The sequence below is a fragment of the Podarcis vaucheri genome (assembly GCF_965113315.1).
Source record: "Podarcis vaucheri genome assembly, chromosome: 16".
NCBI classification, from domain to species: Eukaryota; Metazoa; Chordata; class Lepidosauria; order Squamata; family Lacertidae; genus Podarcis; species Podarcis vaucheri.
The window spans coordinates 32,338,644-32,357,560 of record NC_138754.1 but is presented as its reverse complement, the minus strand read 5'-3'; the positions used below and the strand labels follow the sequence as shown (position 1 = coordinate 32,357,560).

Below are 18,917 nucleotides of genomic sequence, written 5' to 3'. Positions count from 1 at the left end.
CAAGCTGTTTTCAGTTAATTTACCTTAATATATTTAACTAAGTGATCATTAAATTTGGAATAAAAAAATTCCTTCCAGTAGCACCTTAGAGACCAACTAAGTTAGTTCTTGGTCTGAGCTTTCGTGTGCCTGCACACTTCTTCAGATACACTTCTTCAGATTAAATTTGGAGATGACGGACTATTTGCTGGGTGAGGCCACCTAAGTCCAGCATCGTATCCGCCAGCCGCCTGTTGTCCTCAAGCAGGACAGGAGCGCAGCAGCAGCAGCAGCGCTCTAGAAACAGCCTGCAGGCATCCTGAATGAAATTTCATTTTGTGTAGCCGGAGCCATTACGAAAGATACACAGTACAATACAAAAACACACACAAAATAAACACCAGACATTCTGTCAGATAAGAGCTTGGCGGCCGCCCTTCTAAAGGCATTAACCATCCCCACAAGGGAAAAAAATATTGTCGCTCTAAAAGCAAAACAGGCCACTTTTTCTAAGGCAGAGGACCCGTCCCCTAATAAGAGGTGAATCAAATGCCCACTCGATCTCCAAACCAAGAGATCTAAATCTTTGAAAAAAGGCTGGTCAGAAATCCTCGCAGATTGGGCAAAACCAGTAAGTAGTGCGGCAAATCTGCAGGCACGTTTATCTCTTCATGAGCAAAGTTCTAATATTACCACATTAAAACCCACTCCGTAATAATTATTATTTTATTTATACTCTGCCCACTCTGGGCGGCTTCCAACAAATCATGAAACCTCAGGAAAACATCAAAAAAGTTACGTAGTTCTCCTTGACATCTGGGTTTTCCACAGGGAGGGCGCCCCTGCCCAGGGAAGAACGCCCCTTCACTATGCTATTTTCGGTGCCTGCTAAAAACGTTCTTGTTTAGGCAAGTCTGCCCAGATATGTAGAAAAGCTGACGTGTGTTTAATCAAGTTGTGTTTTTTTAAAAGCTTATTGTTGTTTTTTAACTATTTGTGAATGTTTTATTGAATTGCTATCCCGCCCTACACCCGGACGTCTCGGGCCGCCTCACGCCACGGATCCTCGGCGGCTCCCGCCCCCTTGACTTAAAATGGCTGCCGCGCGTGGCGAATCCGAGGTGGGGGGGGGGAGGCGGTTGGAGGAGTGAGATGTTGCATGATGGGAAAGAGCGGGAAAAAAGGCTCTGGCATCTTCGCTTATAACTTTTTTTTAATTTTAGGTTTTTATTTATTTTATTGGTGGATACAATGTATTGACCACAAAAGTTTTTTGAGGCTACCCATGGATTCTCTCGGCCCCCTACGGTATTTTTTTTTAAAAATAAATAAATAAATAAAATCATGCTTTTATTTTTTTAAAAAAAATGTAATAATAAATAATAATGACAAGGTGGAATCGTTCCAAAAAGAGGAAGATGGCGTGAAAGGAAATAATATAACCTAAAAACATAAAAAACCATAGTTTAATAAACAAAATAAAAAATTCCTTCCAGTAGCACCTTAGAGACCAGCTAAGTTTGTTACTGGTATGAGCTTTCGTGTGCATGCACACTTCGTCAGATAATAAGTTTTGTTTTTAATGTAATGACGACGATAATTAATAAAAAAAGTTTTTGTTTGATGTAATAATCACGATAGGGAGAGGGGAAATCGAACCTAAAATGTGAAAACAAAACAAAACACCAAACAATAAAAATAATACTTTAATAATAATAATAATAATTAAAAAATGCTATACAGTACAGCAATAATTAATAATGACACACAGAGAGGAGGAACCGAACCTCAAACGGGAGAACCAAAGTATTTTTTTCAAACGGACGGTCTCCCGCGCGTGCGCGGCGGTGACGTCACCGGCGCCCTTCGTCGCCCCGCCCCTTTCCCCCACCCCCTCCCTCCCTCCCTGCTTGGCCGAGTCCCGCTGCCTGACGAGGCCTCCTCCTCCGCCGCCGAGAGATGTGAGAAACGAGGTGGGGGTGGGGAGGGGGATGCGCGGAAGCTCTTACAAAATGGCTTGGCCTGCGCGAGCGGCTGCCTACGCGGGTTCGCACCTCTGCGAAGGGGGGGGGGGAGGGAGGGGGAATAAGTGGCCTCGTTGCAAGGAGGGTGTGGTGGGGGGAGGTTTTCATTTTATTTTAAGGGCGGTCGCCTGCTGCGTTGCTGTATCGCCTCAGCGCGTGGCTCCCCCTGTGGTGGTGTGGTTTGGCGGAGGCCCCCCCCCCCCAAAAAGCATGGGATCATTTTCCGTAATCGTCATCATCATAAAAGTCAATGGTGAGCTAGAACTAGGCAGCTGCAATGTTCAAGCACCCCCCCCCAGCTCACTCGCTCAGGCAAAATAAAAAAATTCCTTCCAGTAGCACCTTAAAGACCAACTAAGTTAGTTCTTGGCATGAGCTTTCGTGTGCATGCACACTTCTTCAGATACACTGAAACAGAAGTTGCCAGATCCTTCTATATAGTGAGAAGGTGGGGAGGGGTATTACTCAGAAGGGTGGTGGGAATGGGAGACGACCTTAGAGGGTTGTTGTGAGACGATGAAAGCAGGGACAAGGGTGAGGGAGAACCGTTTATTAGTGCTTCTTGTTGTTGTTTAGTCGTGTCCGACTCTCTGTGACCCCCTGGACCAGAGCACGCCAGGCACTTCTGTCTTCCACTGCCTCCCGCAGTTTGGTCAAACTCATGCTGGTAGCTTCGAGAACACTGTCCAACCATCTCGTCCTCTGTCGCCCCCTTCTCCTTGTGCCCTCCATCTTTCCCAACATCAGGGTCTTTTCCAGGGAGTCTTCTCTTCCCATGAGGTGGCCCAAAGTATTGGAGCCTTAGCTTCAGGATCTGTCCTTCCAGTGAACACTCAGGGCTGAGTTCCTTTTTTTTTTTAATTAAAGATTTTCTTGTTTTACAGAAGTAAGTGTAATGTCTCTCGTATTTTCTCCATGTAACATTTTTACAAATCCATTTGTTGAGACATTAGGGGGAGAGAAAAAAAGGGGTGGAGGGAGGGAAGATGGGTGGCGATGTTTCTATTATGCTTAATGCATGTAGGGTTTGGTGTCAGCGTTGCTTGTGCTGTTCACTTGTGTTCCTTTGGTGGGGAGAGAGGTTGGGGTTGGCCTAGGGTGTGGGTGGTTGTTTGTGATTGGCTGTGGTGATCTTTATTTTCGTGTGTGAGTGGGGTCGGTGGGTGTTTTGGATCAGGTTAGCCATATTGATTTGTATGCTGTTGGTGGATTATTGTCATTGTCTTGTTGGGCTGTGTATGTGATAAAGGGGAGCGTATAAACTTAACGAAAACAAGCGGTGTATAAATTTAATGGAATGAACAGTGCTATAGACTTGGAAGGGGTCTCTGGCCACTGTCCAGGGGGGGTGCCTAGAGGTTAGTTAAGTTGCCCCCTGCCAAGAGCACAGGTTCCGGGGTGGGGTGGGTGTGGGCGCACAAAAATCGCTCTTCTCCACCGGTCCAGGCCTCCCTGGGCCACTTCTCCGCTGCTCTGGGTGGCCAGGCGAGGTGTGCAGGCTTCTCTGGGTGCCTCAACAGAGGACTCTGGTTGCTGGCGTGGGCCATTGCACAGCCCTGCAGGTCTCCTCCCCAGTTGGCCCTAGTGGAAGAGTTGCAGGAAGAAAAAGGAAGGGAAGGAGGAAAGAGGTAGGAGGGAAGGCAGCAAGTGGAGGGAGGGAAGGAGGCAGGCAGGACAATGGTTCCCCACACCCGCTCTAACACATCAGGTTCCCTCCAGGTGTTGCTGAACTCGCAGTTCCTAATAATAACAATAATAATAATAATAATAATAATAATTTATTATTTATACCCCAGCCACTCTGGGCGGCTTCCAAAAGAATATTAAAATACTCTAATACATCAAACATTAAAAGCTTCCCTAAACAGGGCTGCCTTCAGATGTCTTCTAAAAGCCTGGTAGTTGTTGTTCTCTTTGACATCTGGTGGGAGGGTGTTCCACAGGGAAGGCGCCACTACCGAGAAGGCCCTCTGCCTGGTCCCCTGTAACTTGGCTTCTCGCAGTGAGGGAACTGCCAGAAGGCCCTCGGTGCTGGACCTCAGTGTCCGGGTAGAACGATGGGGGTGGAGATGCTACTTCAAGGCCCAGGCAGTGTAGTCAACAGTGATAATGGAAATTGTAGTACAGCACCATGTTGGCCATCTCTTATAATCTCTACTCCACATAGGTAAGCCCTGCTGTGTTCACTTCCAGATGAGTGTGCATAGGATTGCAGCCTGTCGGAGTGGGATGCCTCTTGCTTTTGAGACATTAATTATATTATTAATAGCAACACCCTAGTGGTCCCGGGCCCTAAGGAAGTTAGATTAGCTTCAACCAGAGCCAGGGCCTTTTCAACACTGGCTCCGGCCTGGTGGAACGCTCTGTCTCATGAGAACAGGGCCCTGCAGGATCTGATTTCTTTCTGCAGGGCCTGTAAGACAGAGTTGTTCTGCTTGGCCTTTGGCTTGGAGCCAATTTGATTCCCTCCCCCTCTTTCTTTTTCCTTTTTCCTTTCTGCTCCTGTGATGAGGCTGCATTTTAATATTTTAATGTTTCAATATTTCAATGTTGTATTTTAATCTTGTTTTTAAGTTGTATTCATTCAACCTGTTTTTATTATTGCTTGTTAGCCGCCCTGAGCCCGTCCTTGGCTGGGGAGGGTGGGGTATAAATAAAAATTAATATTAATATTAATATTAATAATATAATATGGCAGATACCTCAGTGCTGCTATGTGTGCTATAACTTATTGTAAAACAAACCTTTCCTTAGACAGTCTCCTCCATCATCCAATACACTGCTGGGTTGTTAGTGCTAATTTTGCTAGTACTGTTCTTGTGTTTTAACATGTAACCTGATTATATTTCATCAGTCCAACTTGCCATGAGGCAGCCAAGAGATCTGATCACACTTGGGTATGGCAAGGACTGCTTTTTAACATGTTAAAGGTAAAGGTCCATTAGGTCCAGTTGCGGACGACTCTCACTTTATTGGCCAAGGGAGCTGGCGTACAGCTTCCGGGCCATGTGGCCAGCATGACTAAGCCGCTTCTGGTGAACCAGAGCAGTGCACGGAAACGGCGTTTACCTTCCCGCCAGAGCAGTACCTATTTATCTGCTTGCACTTTGACGTGCTTTCGAACTGCTAGGTTGGCAGGAGCTGGAACTGAGCAACAGGAGCTCACCCCGTCGTGGGGATTCGAACCGCCGACTATCAGTTTCTGTTTCTCACTGTGCAGCTGCGTGGAGTCACAGGACTATGTTTACATTCCAGAGACCTTGCAGTCTCACGGGAAAGGGAGACGGGATGTGACGTTAGTGGTTTCATGTTTCCTTTGTTCCTTTGTTCAGTTGCTCTCTGCTTCCCTAGAGAGAGGATGTATATTTCTTAGCTGTCTGTGTAGCTTAGAAATAAACTCTTTAAAAATGTAGCTCATACTGTCTCATCCTTCCCTGTGCTGTTTTGATTCTCTGCTGGGAGGACGTGCCTTGGAGCCTCATCAAAGGCTTGAGGTCGTTAAACATGTCAGGAGGCGATTTCAAAGGCTCAGCCGAACGGAGTTCCGACACCAACCTTCTGATCGGCAAGCCCTAGGCTCTGTGGTTTAACCCACAGCGCCACCCACGTCCCTCTTTAACATGTTACCTGTGGATTAAAGCTGCCATATGTACATCACCCTTTAGTTTCGTGAAATTTGATTCTTGGCTGTGCAGGTAAGCATGGAGCCAAACCTAAATGTGCAGCTAAAATAATAATATTGTTTTTCCCTATGTACCTCTGCCTCCACTTCTCTCTTCCTTTTTTTCTTCTCCAAATTTTAGATTGTAAGATCCTTAAGGGCAGGGACCTGTCCTTAAGCACACTGACAGCTTATAGAAGAAATAACTGCTATGGCTAAACTTAATTCATCTAGAACTTGATAATTTCACCCTTTTGTCAATTCCAACACAGAGGAAAACCTAGCGGGCTTGATTTTTGCAGATGAGGCTTAACTAAACATGATTTGGCTAAGCATTTAACACATTTTACCCTAGAATAATTAATTCTGTTACTGTTCCCTACAGAATGATGGAAGACATCAGTGGTGCGTGCTTTACTGACACAAAAACTGCAGTTCCTCTTGTGGAAACGGAGAGTGCAACTGAAAATCTAACAAAGGAAAATGTGGGAGAAGAAAACAACACTGCGAACACTTCAGACACTTCCGGCATATATAGATATATTAAAGATGGCTTGTTTACGTCAGAGATCTATAAAGTAGAAATTCAAAACCTCCCCAAATATATTGGTTTTAACGAAGTAAAGAAGTTCCTTGCAAAATATGGCCTTATCCCACACAAGATAAAACTGTTTGCGAGACAGACTTTTGCATTTGTCACCTTTAAGAGTGAGGAGGGCAGGGACAGAGCTATGAAGGTCCTTCATGGGGCCCAGTGGAAGAACCGAAGCTTAACTGTGAAACTTGCAAAACCAAAGGCTGATCCCATCATAAAGAAGAGGAAAAGAGAAGAGGAGGAGGGAGAAGAGATGAAAGAGCAGACAGCAGCAAAGTGTTTGGCTTCAAATAATGGCAAAGAAGAGCCTCTGAGTAAGCAGATAGCAGATGTGGTGACCCCTTTGTGGAATATCCCATATGAGGAGCAGCTGGCAAGGAAGAAGGAAGAATGTGAGCAAGTGCTGCTGAAACTGACAAGGTAATTTTTCTGTTTGTAATAAATATTATGATTATCTCCATTTCTTCTGTTTAGAATGCCAACACTCGTGTAGCCAAAATGGCACCATCCAGGTAGAGGAGGGGACATATCAGTTCCAAGACTTGCAGAAGTGCAATTGGGGAGGGTGTGAACGGAAATGAAGGGTGCATCTCCAGAACAGTGCACTGAGAACTGAGCCTGCTCAATAGGCACAGAATGCTGACTGCCTGCCTGCTTGGGAGAGTGGAAGCAGGAACCCTGAACAGGGACACTCCACACTGCAGCACTTCGTTGCAGGTCTCACTTGCATGTATTCAGAAAGCTTTCTGAGACAGCGCAAGCACAGTCCAAGAAACCAAGCTGGTTTTGGCCTCAGCATTAATGGGAATGAAGCTGATAATCATAGGTATTCTTCTGCTTCATTGTGCTGAGATTTTCTGGCTTCTATTCTCAAACTGCAGTTTGCATATTTGCAATAAGTACTTTAGAAATGTGTAAGGGTTTTTTTGTTTTTATATTTCGTCCCAAAAGGCTCTGAGATGCTCTTCTCATGACAGGCTGCCATGCATTGTAAGACCAGGCATCCCCAACCTTCAGCCCTCCAGATGTTTTGGACTACAATTCCCATCATCCCTGACCAATGGTCCTGTTAGCTAGGGATCATGGGAATTGTAGGCCAAAACATCTGGAGGGCCGCAGGTTGGGGATGCCTGCTGTAAGACAAAAGGGCTGAGCCTGTTCCATTTTTAGATCTTCGTGCAGCATCTTAATAATTTTAGGTGCTTTATAAATAAACACCAATGGTCAGATTCATAGGTATTTGTGCAGGGGAGGGGAGGGCATAATGTTCATTGATTATTTTTGCTCTGATTATCATGAACGATCAAATTGTTTTACAGGGACATAGGGAACAACAACCGAGCTCTTCTACCATGGCTTTTCATGCAGAAGGAGAAGTGCGGTGGCCTGTGCTGCTCCCTGGAAGGAGTGAAAGCATCACCATTACAGGTCATACATCTCAGGAACTGCTTATGAAGTGTGATACTGTGAGGAAATGAATCATAGGAATGGAAGGACAGGGTTAGCCTTACTACTGCACTGTCCATGGGCCATAACCTAAGCTGTGTAATTTTTGGGTGGGCACCTTTAATCTGGTAGCATGTTGCAGTACTGGGCATAAAATTCTGGAATTCTGGAATGGATAGATTATTACCATATATATTATTTTAGTACTCATTTAGCCTAACCTGTTTTAATACTGTAATTTGCAACAAATGTTTATGGATGGAAGTAGCAAGCATGTCAGATTCTAGAGGAGTCGGATAGGCGTTCTAAATTTTCCCTTACTTTACATTTAGACTGAGTACCGCAACAAATGTGAATTTTTGATCGGCATAGGCCCGAATCAAGAAGATAAAACCGTGGGGTTTCGCCTTGGCAAATACAAGGGTGGAACATGTGCTGTAGTGGAACCATTTGACACCATTCACATTCCTGCTGTAACCAAAAAGGTAGCAAAGGCTTTTCAAGATTACATAAGGTGAGTCCTCCGTTGGGCTGGATGACAGACTCCTAAACACCTTGCCTGTATAAAATTTACCTTTTCTGTGAAACCTTTGGCACAACCTACTAGTTCCTGTGCTATACTGGAACTAAGCCTTTAGTATATGTAAATGAAATAATTGCCTGTTCTTCTCTTGTTTACCCCTGTCTCCATTGCCTTCTCTCCATTGCCTTTCTCTCCATTGCCTTCTACTCTGTCAGACATCCTTTGAGGCAGGGACCTGCCCTCTTGTGCTTTGCCATATACGTTAATGGCACTATATAGATAAATAAAGCCCAACTTAACCACAAAGCTCAACATTGCCTGTGTGAATTCCTTGAGGGACTGTACCAAAGAAGGCTAAGTGGGAGCCTTTTGATAGACATTAGTTTTTCCAAGGAGAGAAAGAGGGGAACTTCCAGTGTGTGTACATTTGCAGCAGCTAGTACATAGAATCCATTTTTGGTCAGGTGATGTGAACAGATCACTGTGAAAATTGATGCAATGCAGATATTTACATGTCATCATCCAAAAATTATAATGTTCAGGATCAGTTTTCTAGTTTAATGTGGCAGTTTCTTAGCAGAAATAATTTTAGCATTATGTGGTTATGCTTTTTTAAATCCAAGTTTAGTAACCAAGAATTTCAAAATTACAGGTCTACATCCTATGGTGTCTACAGCCCAGAAACATACAAAGGTCACTGGAAACAGCTAACAGTTCGCACTAGTAGAAATGGCCACATCATGGCAATTGCTTATTTTAATCCACAGGTACTGACTATGATTTATGTAACAAGGGGAAACAAGCGCATGCTTGTAAAGCAGGCATTTCAGAAACTCTTCATGGTTACAGTTTTTCCTGATTCCGGGAATGTATTTTGTGAAACTAACAGTGACACAATGTTTTAAAGGGAAATGTGTCCTGATATGTGTTATGGAGGGTGCACTATTTAAATAAGTACAAGCATACCTATGCTGTTATCCCATAGTTCTTCACTACACCTGTAATCTGTAGGAACATTTTTCTTTGAAGTTTGTAAAATTAAGCACCTTAAGCATTAATTTTCTTTTTCTTTCTTTTTTTTTTGAAATGTCTAGAAACTAAATGAAAAAGAGCTTGCAGAACTGCAAACTTCTATGGCTAAGTACTTCACAGAAGGCAATGGAAAGGACAGTGGAATAACTTCTCTCTACTTTGTGCAGGAGGGTCAAAGGTGATTGTTGCATCTCAAAAAAGAAACTTAGTATGACAATGTAATGTATGGTGTAGCAAAGTTTTAGAACTTGAGCTGCAGTCTCGGCCATTAAGGCACTTGAATCGATGACAACAGTGGGTGACATCCAATACGAATAATTCTCAGAGTAGACCCATTTAAATCAATGGACCTAGGTTACTTAGCTTGATTGATTTAAATTGTCTACCCTGATAATGACTTGCGTTGGATGATACCCAATAAAAACTGCCATAAAATATAGTAAGATTCAAAACACTAAGCAGCCTATAAATCAATATCCCAGGATCCATTAAACACTAAAGGATATGGTCAAACATAATTCAGTAAAAATTAAAGTCACTCATAGTAACGAGCTGTTGTTCCTGGTGATTATTTTTATGAGCATTATTGTTGGGAGTATTGTCAGGTGATTGTTTTTATGAGCATTAGTGCTGGGAGTTGATAATTCCTTGCATGCTGAAATGTAACTATTTGTATTTTTTTCTTACTGTTTTGTGTTTGCCATTCCTTTGAGTAGCTTTCTTGGATGATGACATCACACAGAGAAAGGGCATGTCAGTTCAGTTATGCATATCTAAATCCCATTAAGACCAGCATTTTTTGAGCTTGCACAGCTGTGTGTTCCTGCTAAAGAAATACAGAATGAATGCATTCAAAAAAGTCCCTAGATCTTTACAGCATTTTTGCTTGAATTGGTTATCTGTACTATTGCATCTGAGTGCGCTTTAGAAGATTAGGACGCAAAGGAAGGATAATGATTTAAACACTGTTTCTTGCTCCCCTCTTCTCCCGCAAGAAAATCACCCAATCGTGAAGATTTGACCTTGGAGCATGTTGCTGGTGACAAGTACATATATGAAGATCTTCTTGGGCTAAAGTTCCGGATTTCTCCCCATGCTTTTTTCCAAGTAAGCATTTAAAGCATTGGGCTTAAGTGTTTTGTAGAAGTCGAGATCTCTTGTTGATTGAGTTTTGCTTTTAGCGAGTTACTCCATAAAAAGTGGGAGAGAGTGGTAGAACCTCCTCATTGTCTGTCAGGGAACTGCCATTGGTTCAGGAGGGAGAGAGGAAAAGCTGGATGGATTACAGAGAGCCCCCAGAGATCGTGGGAAGCAGCTCCTCCTCAAGCAGAGGAAGGAAGCCACACCTCCAGTGGAGAGGAGTTGCAGGGCTCGGAGGAGGCGAGGCAGTGCCAGGACACCTTGCCTGGGCAAAGCGGGGAGAAGAGAGGTGCTCCGTTACCCACGCCTTCCTTGCACAGTAAGCTTCCGCGCAGAGAGGGGAGGCGCAGACTGGGCGTCAAGAAATTACTTTGCTGGGGAAAGTTTAAGGACCGCCCACTCATGGATTCTGCCAGTGAATGAGCCAGCCATGGGAGAGTGGCGCTCTGGACAGATAAAGTTTATTTTTGCATCAAAAGCAAGGCTTCACAGCCGAGCAGGGAGGTATTTGCCTGCTTGCCCTCGAGCAACCCCTTGGAACCATTACATTGTCCTTCTGTAATATCCGGAAAGCCATTTGTGAAATCTAGAGTTCATTGTAAAAAAACTCTGGAATCAAGAAATCAGCAGTGGAGTATTTTTTCAAAAATACATTTCATCAACTTGCACACTTTTTAAACAGTAGTGTGTTAAAGCAGCAGCACAGTCAGAGTTCCAAGTGTAATGGCTAAACATGCTCTGACTTTCCTTTTTTTTAAAAAAAATTAAAAACTTGGGTAAGGAGCAGTATATACTGTAATGCTGTAGATCAGGGGTGTCAAACTCAAATTCATCGGGGGCCGCATCAGCAGTTTGGTCACTCTCAAAGGGCCGGTTGTATCTGTAGGACTTACAGTACAGGAGAGAAGGGTTCAGGCAGCCGTTGGATCTGTCACATCACAGGATGGCATGCGCGCAATATAAAAACAAGTGGAGGTTTCCTGAATCCATGTAAAGTGGAGGTTTCCTGTGTAGAACGGCCGGCGCCGCTAGAGGGCAGACGTTCTCTGGCTTGTAGGCTGCCGCGCATGCGCTGAAGAGGCGGCTTTCTTGTGTCAAAAAAAAAAGCGAGAATAAAAGATGAAGGCTGGCGACCGGCGGCGGCTACATGGGCCACATGACGAGGTCTGGCGGACCAGATTCGGCCCACGGGCCTTGTGTTTGACACCCGTGCTGTAGATTTTAGCCTACCTGCCTGCTGAATACTGACACCCTATACCGATGTTGAAATTCTGTAGGTAAACACACAGGCTGCTGAGGTTCTGTATTCAGTCATCCAGGAATGGACCCAGGTGAACCAGGAGACGACTGTGATGGATATTTGCTGTGGAACTGGATCAATTGGTATTTCGCTTGCCAAGGTGAAATAACATCTTTCATGGGACATGTGCCCTTTGGTATTGCTTTTGTCTCCTAAAAGTACTAATTCAAAGGACAAAGGTCACCCAACAAGTAGTCTCGCCATGTGGCTAGCTAACTGCATGCCCTGTGTTCTGGAAAACTGGAAACTAACAAAATAAGTAGTGAAATTATGACTACTATTGCAAAATGAATTATCTTAGAGCCAGCATAGATGTTACTTTAAACATATGGCCTGTATCCAAAGTAGTGCTAAACCTCTCATTACATTAGCACAAATTTAGGAAGAAATGCCTCCTAAATTTGTTCTGGAGGTTTTAACGAACCTTCTGCAGCAGATTTGGGGAGGGTGTATGTGGCCAGGTGGAGAGAGCGGCAGGTTCTGTTGTGCAAGTATAAATCCTTACACAATTATAAATGAACCACTCTGTAATTGCACTTAATATATCTTTTTTCTTTAAACGTTGCAGCTGTGGGGGGATCAGGGTCAAGAAGGCACATTAACCCCACCCCCAAAAGGTGTCATTAGTCCCAGGAGGGAAACTGCTGATGGTGTCAGTTGCAGATTTGGAGGGGGGGGGCGTTTGTTGGTATTGGGATATGAGGGGAAAGGTTTTAACTGTGTGTTGTGGTCCTGACAAGGTCACCCAAGTGTATTTTTCCTTTTGGCCCCTAGGCACACTTATGATGTAGTTTGGTAGATTTTGGGGTGCAGTTTTCTTTCTGTTGCTGGGGCCAGGGTAAAGGCAGAACAACCAATCCTTTGCTCTTCCGCCTCCTCCTTTTCCTGGCTTCCTTGCAAACCTAATCTTTTCATCAGCCTCTCAGGTTTAAAACTGAGACACTCTCTAAGGTCCCTAAAAGCACTAGCTCTGCTTATTTTTGTAACTATTTTTTTGTTTTGAGAGGTTTAGATTAACTGTAAACAGCCCCTCTGTAAACCTGTTTTCAAGTCTAGTTCAACTCTGGAGTGGGAACACACAAAAAGTTTGAAGCAGCCTAACAAGATAGCTCCTCAAGTTGCAATATCCATGTTTATTTTGCTTGGTACTCAACTAAAAATGTAAAACTGTACATTATTGCTTTCGTTCTACAGAAAGTGAAGAAAGTTATTGGAATTGAACTTTGTCAAGAAGCTATTGAAGATGCCAAAGTGAATGCTCAGCTTAATGGTTGGTAAAAGAAAGCATAATATGGGATCTCAGACTTTAAAGACAGCTCTCATTATTAAGCAATTCACTTTCTAGTCTCTTCTGTCCCAATTTTCTTTTTTCCTTGACTACTTGTCAAGATGTTTTAGATGATTATGATTTGCCAGAACTGAGCTCTGTGTTGACGTTGAATAAATGTCAACTAAGGGATTGGCTCTTCCGGATAAAATTCAGAAGGGACCTGCAACTAATTAGGAGCACCAGGTTTTGTCTTGGTATCTCCTCTTGAGAGCAGAACATTTCTCCTTAAGAAATCTGACCAGCTTCCTTAAAAAAAGCATTATTGAGCTGTGTTTCAAGTGATGCCCACTACAGTCTTGGATGGGCACTACAACATACACAGACAGACTTTGTATTTGTGGTCAACCTCAGATGGAAGACCTCCATCATTATCTGTTAGTCTTCCCCTTATGTAGAGACCCAAGAGATCACTTTCTGAAACCTTTGTTCGCAAAAGCAAGCAGGTACACACCAGCAGAAATGGTCTGGTTTCTGAGCAGGGCCACCTTTTTCCCGGGGGTGCAAGGGGTATGGGGCACCTGGCCGTTGAATTCGGGGGCAGGGCGCCAGGCGCCCACCACAGAAGCCGCCTATGCGTATTGTATCGAGCTGCTATGCGGCAGCGGGGTCAGTGGCACCTTTGACACGACTGATCTTGTGCCGCCTGCCTGCTAATGTTGCTGCAGGGAGAGTTCTCTGGAAAGTCTCGCTCACCGAAGCTGGGAGGAGGGGGAGTGACAGGAAAGAGGGACAGACAGAAAGAGAATGCGTCTATCTAGCGATGGGAGCGCGCCCAGGCTCTGGAAGAACTCGTATACACGCTCTTGCAAGGGCCCTCCCAGCTCCTCTAGAAATAAGGTTGCTCCCACAATGAATGGCTGCTTGAGATGGCTCTCCCACGCATGCACACAATGCCCACCCATCTCATTTTCCAGACACCTCCCTACGATTGTAAGCGCATGTGTGGAGTCTTTACACTGACTTCCAATGTGTTCTTTGTCTTCTTTAGAAAAAAAAACACACACAAAAACCTCCCTTTTGGAGCCACGCAAGCATGAGTGCTATTTTATCAAATGGTAATAGTGACGTAAAGGGACCCCTGACCATTAGGTCCAGTCGTGACCGACTCTGGGGTTGCGGGGCTCATCTCGCTTTATTGGCTGAGGGAGCCAGTGTACAGCTTCCGGGTCATGTGGCCAGCATGACTAAGCTGCTTCTGGCGAACCAGAGCAGCGCACGGAAACGCTGTTTACCTTCCCGCCGGAGCAGTACCTATCTATCTACTTGCACTTTGACATGCTTTCGAACTGCTAGGTTGGCAGGAGCAGGGACCGAGCAACGGGAGCTCACCCCGTCGCGGGGATTCAAACCGCCGACCTTCTGATCGGCAAGTCCTAGGCTCTATGGTTTAACCCACAGCGCCACCTGCGTGACATAAGGCATAATAAAAGTTAATTTGGGGGCTAAACTAAATTTGGGGGCGCTGGGCAGAACTTTGCACCCCAGTGGCACATATGCTAAAGACAGCCCTGTTTCTGAGTGACAATAATACCTTAACACAGAGTGGCCCTGTGTTACGAAGGTATTAAAATCACAATTTTTTTGCAGGGACTGTCTGGTTACTGTACCCAAGCTGCTTGCAGTTATTTAGTGAGAGTATGCAGGCTATAGGTAGCAGTTAATAAAGCAGATGGGACGCAGGTGGCGCTGTGGGTAAAAGCCTCAGCGCCTAGGGCTTGCCGATTGAAAGGTCGGCGGTTCGAATCCCTGCGGCGGGGTGCGCTCCCGTCGTTCGGTCCCAGCGCCTGCCAACCTAGCAGTTCGAAAGCACCCCCGGGTGCAAGTAGATAAATAGGGACCGCTTACAAGCGGGAAGGTAAACGGCATTTCCGTGTGTGGCTCTGGTTCGCCAGAGCAGCGATGTCACGCTGGCCACGTGACCCGGAAGTGTCTTCGGACAGCGCTGGCCCCCGGCCTCTTGAGTGAGATGGGCGCACAACCCTAGAGTCTGGCAAGACTGGCCCGTACGGGCAGGGGTACCTTTACCTTAATAAAGCAGAAGGATGTGAGTTATGACCTAAAACTTTTACTGTAAAATATATTAAGATTTTTTGGTTACTAAATAAATCAATAGTCTGACCACTGACCCAGCACTGTAGTTTATTCTGACTAGCAACACTTCTCTAGGGCAATGGGCAGAGCTTTCCCAATCCCGTTACTTTGGACTTTCTGCGTATCCTGTTTTGGAACAGTAGATAGTGCCCCTGTAGTTCATGCAGCAATACATGTAATTTAAATCAACCACCTGCAATCATGGCCTTAGCCATGTTTCTGATGGAGGTCTCTGTGCCTGAACAAGTTGCCTACCTTAGAGCCTTTATCATGAAACTGCATATTGATCCTGAAGTAGGTTACTTTAAGACTTCTTTAAAAAAAAATTTTTAAATTGAGGAGTGAATGAAAATCTGTATTTTAAGAGACTTGTTTTGCACTAAATTGTGGATGAGGTAAACATTTACTTCAGAGGAACTGTATTAATATTTTTTCAACCAGCATGGACATGGAAAAACTGACAATTGCAAGCATCGGTTATTAAAGGAAATATTGATGGGGCATGTGTAAATAAGCAAATGTGTTACACTGTTTTGGATTTGTTTTCCCTCTCCAGAGCTGAATAATGTTGAATTCCACTGTGGAAAGGCTGAAGATCTTGTTCCTTACCTTGTTAACTTCCTCGAACTGCAGAATTCTATTACAATTGTAGATCCTCCTCGAGCAGGGCTGCGTGAGTTTTGTTTTGTGACCTTCTTTTAGTGGAATAGTTTGAATGGAGATGGAGGTGTACAACATAGTGAGCAGTAGTGACAAACGTAAATGGGGAGATGTGCTGGTGGGCAGTGAGATCAGCACTGAGAATAAAACAAAGGGAAAGTGTTTCTGGTTCTGCAGATCAGCTGTGGAATTCCTTGGGTGGAGAAATACAGCAATTAGGTCCTTCCAGGCAGGAAAGACTGGTTGATGACTTCAAAGAATATTGTTAGTTAAAAATAAACCTATTTTTTGCTGGCTAGCAGAGGAGCACATAACCTCTTCTAATTTCAATGTAGACTTCATATTTTCCTGATGTCAACTATTTGCCACAGTTTAATAATATGGACCACTTGGGTCCATTCCCCATTCTTTGTTATGATGGATGGGTTCAGGGTGGAGAAATATGGTTTGTATTGTAACGAGGGCTGTGCTATAAATGGATATATTGTCTGATATCAAGTTTTAGATCAAATCGTGATAACAATTTTTTAAAAAATGACTTTGCAATTTATTGCATATTGTGTGTGTGGTATTAAAAAAATCACAATACTGGAAAAACCAGGAAGCCGATGCTTCTTCCTGTGTGTGGAGCCCTTGCTAACTCCATCTCAGGCAGCTCTTTCCTGCCTCCTGCAGAAACAAGAAATACTGTACTTTTCCGTGTATAACACAATCCCTTGTATAAGACGCCCCCTATTTTAGGGGACTCAAAGAACATGGGGGGGAATTGCCCAGAGTTCTGCAAATACAAAAGACATCTCTATAGCCAGAGAACGCCAAAACACCATTTTTCCTTGCAGATGATTAAATTTCATTTAATAATTTTTGTTCTGTAAACTTTTATCCATTCTTTCTGATTTGGCTTGGTTTATAAAAGATAGGTAATTTTTCCTGGCAATGAAAATACACATTTTGTTTATATTTTGTTCAGTTAAAATTTATCCATTCCATTCTTTCTATTTTAGCCTGGTTTAGAAAAGAAAATTAGCAATCAATTTGGTGTAGTGCGATGTATACTTTCAACTAAAACTCAATAGTGAATTATATTTGAACATCTAAAAGTGTGACACTGAATTTGTTTTTTTCTTGTTTAGTAACGTAATTAAATTTTTAGGGAATGCTACTAATTACTTCTACAGATTTAATTTTAGAGAAAATGTGCTATTGGTAAAGTAATACTATAACATGTTGTAATAAAATATTAAAGGTAAGTAAAAATCTATCAGTTTTATAGATAGACCCATATTTAGTAGCAGTTGGCAGGACATTATCATGACATAGCTCCAGCCTTATTTCAGATATCATGACATCAAAATATTGCAATGTTTAATTGGTGATACATTGTGATGTAGAAAGCCAGATATTGCCCAGCCCTAATTGTAACAGAGTGGAGCTACTTCATGTCAGGCGGTGCTATCACAGTAAAGAATCTAATTTCAGTTTTTGTCAAAATGTTACCATTGCAGATTCCAAAGTAATTGTTGCAATCCGAAAAGCAGAACACATAAAGAAGCTTATTTATGTAGCCTGCAATCCTCGAGCTGCCATGAACAACTTTCTGGAGTGAGTTTACAATGGTGCTGGTGGGATGGAGTAATTTTTTTAAAGTGTTGATCCCTTCTCTCTCTCTCCCCCCCCCCCCCAATCAGCATTGATTTTCAGTGTTTCAAAGAGAGTAATAACCCATGGGATTAGGAGGTTAGTTAAATCTCTTACTGAAGTGAGGCGGGAAAGTCAGCCCTGACACTTAAAGGACTTTGAACGGAGCAAATGGCCTTTGCCCTTTTCAGCCACATCATTTTTTGGGCAACTTGGAGGGGTGAGCTTAGTGGATGTGGGTCTAACAGTGGATGGGGCTTCATAGGTTTCTGAACTCATGCATTTCAGGAGGGCTGGCGAGGAATGTGGCCTGGAGTGATAAGATATTTGGCCCCCAGGCCTCGTACCCCATTCCTGGCCCAATCAATTATAAAGAAATGTGTAAGACTAATACTGGTCTCTTTGGTAGCCTTTGTCGAGCTCCTTCGAATCGTGTCAAAGGAAGCCCTTTCCGTCCTGTTAAAGCAATAGCCGTGGACCTCTTCCCTCACACTATGCATTGCGAGCTGCTGTTCTTCTTCGAAAGAGTTCAGCATTCAAGTGACAAGCCTTCTGAAGAAGTCCAGAACTCAACTGAAATTCCAGAATTGAAATTGGAAACAGCAGGTTCTACAGAAGGCGGCGATGCAAACCTGCCTAAAGAAGAGGAAACCCCCTGACTGTTCCAGCAATTGATATTTATGCCAACTGGCTAGGCTGTGCCTATTTTCATTCTTAAAATTCAAAACAGCTGCTGTCCTGTTTTAGAAAATTGGAACCTTGGTTGCTGGGACTTTGGAATAGTGGCCAATTATCCAAACTACTTGTACAATGCAATCTTGTATGTGTCTGCTCAGAAGTCCCATTAAGTTTAATAGGACTTACTCCAAGGTAAGTAGGTAAAGGGTTGCATCATTATTGTGTAGCTCTAGGGTTGTCAAAAGCTTAAAGGAGGCAGAATATTTGTATGTGTGTGTATATGCACACACATATATTTAATTTGTTTTTATGCCAAACTGATTTGTTTTTAAATCATGGAACAAGAAAGGTGAGGGATGACTAGGGAAGCTATACTGCTACCTTAGATAGTAAATGATTAACAAAACCAGATATGCCAATGGTGTAACAAGCTTTCTCAATAAATGTTCAAATTATTATTTTAAGATTAGGTGAATGCAAAAGCAAATACTGTACCACAATATCCAGTTCGCACAGGTCTGAAGAGGAATTATCTGCAATGAGGAGGGAGACAGGGATTTCTAGCATCCCAACTCTGGAGCCCCAGCAATGCTACATTGCTTATGATATGTCTGTGTGCCTAGGCCAATTCAGCTTTAATGTGGAGTTCTGTCCACATCAACAAGGACTAGTTTGTATGTGCTTAAAATTGCTACTATATAATAAATGAAATAAGTTATTGGTTATTTTTTTTTACTCATACATTCAATATTAATGGGCTAAAACACAAAGAGATTTAGTCAGCCGGCAGTCCTACTTTAAAATGTTACATACTGACAGT

At 43.5% G+C, this 18,917-nt stretch overlaps 1 protein-coding gene across 3 annotated transcripts; it reads left to right on the top strand.

Annotated features, from left to right (window-relative positions):
• The first annotated feature begins 1,826 nt into the window (after window positions 1-1,826).
• On the top strand, window positions 1,827-18,822 carry TRMT2A (tRNA methyltransferase 2 homolog A). Of its 3 annotated transcripts, none has more exons than XM_082203208.1 (12): window positions 1,827-1,940; window positions 6,050-6,679; window positions 7,579-7,687; window positions 8,038-8,219; window positions 8,881-8,995; window positions 9,323-9,438; window positions 10,256-10,367; window positions 11,678-11,800; window positions 12,895-12,970; window positions 15,678-15,794; window positions 17,287-17,383; window positions 17,829-18,822. In XM_082203208.1, exons 2-12 carry the CDS (start codon window positions 6,051-6,053, stop codon window positions 18,076-18,078), a joined length of 1,926 nt encoding a protein of 641 aa, XP_082059334.1. In that variant the 5' UTR covers window positions 1,827-1,940; window position 6,050; the 3' UTR covers window positions 18,079-18,822. The 3 variants fall into 3 exon arrangements, with proteins under 3 accessions (XP_082059334.1, XP_082059335.1, XP_082059336.1); XM_082203209.1 differs by having other exon boundaries at window positions 1,856-1,952; XM_082203210.1 differs by lacking the exon at window positions 1,827-1,940 and adding an exon at window positions 5,356-5,698.
• The last annotated feature ends 95 nt before the right edge of the window (window positions 18,823-18,917 follow it).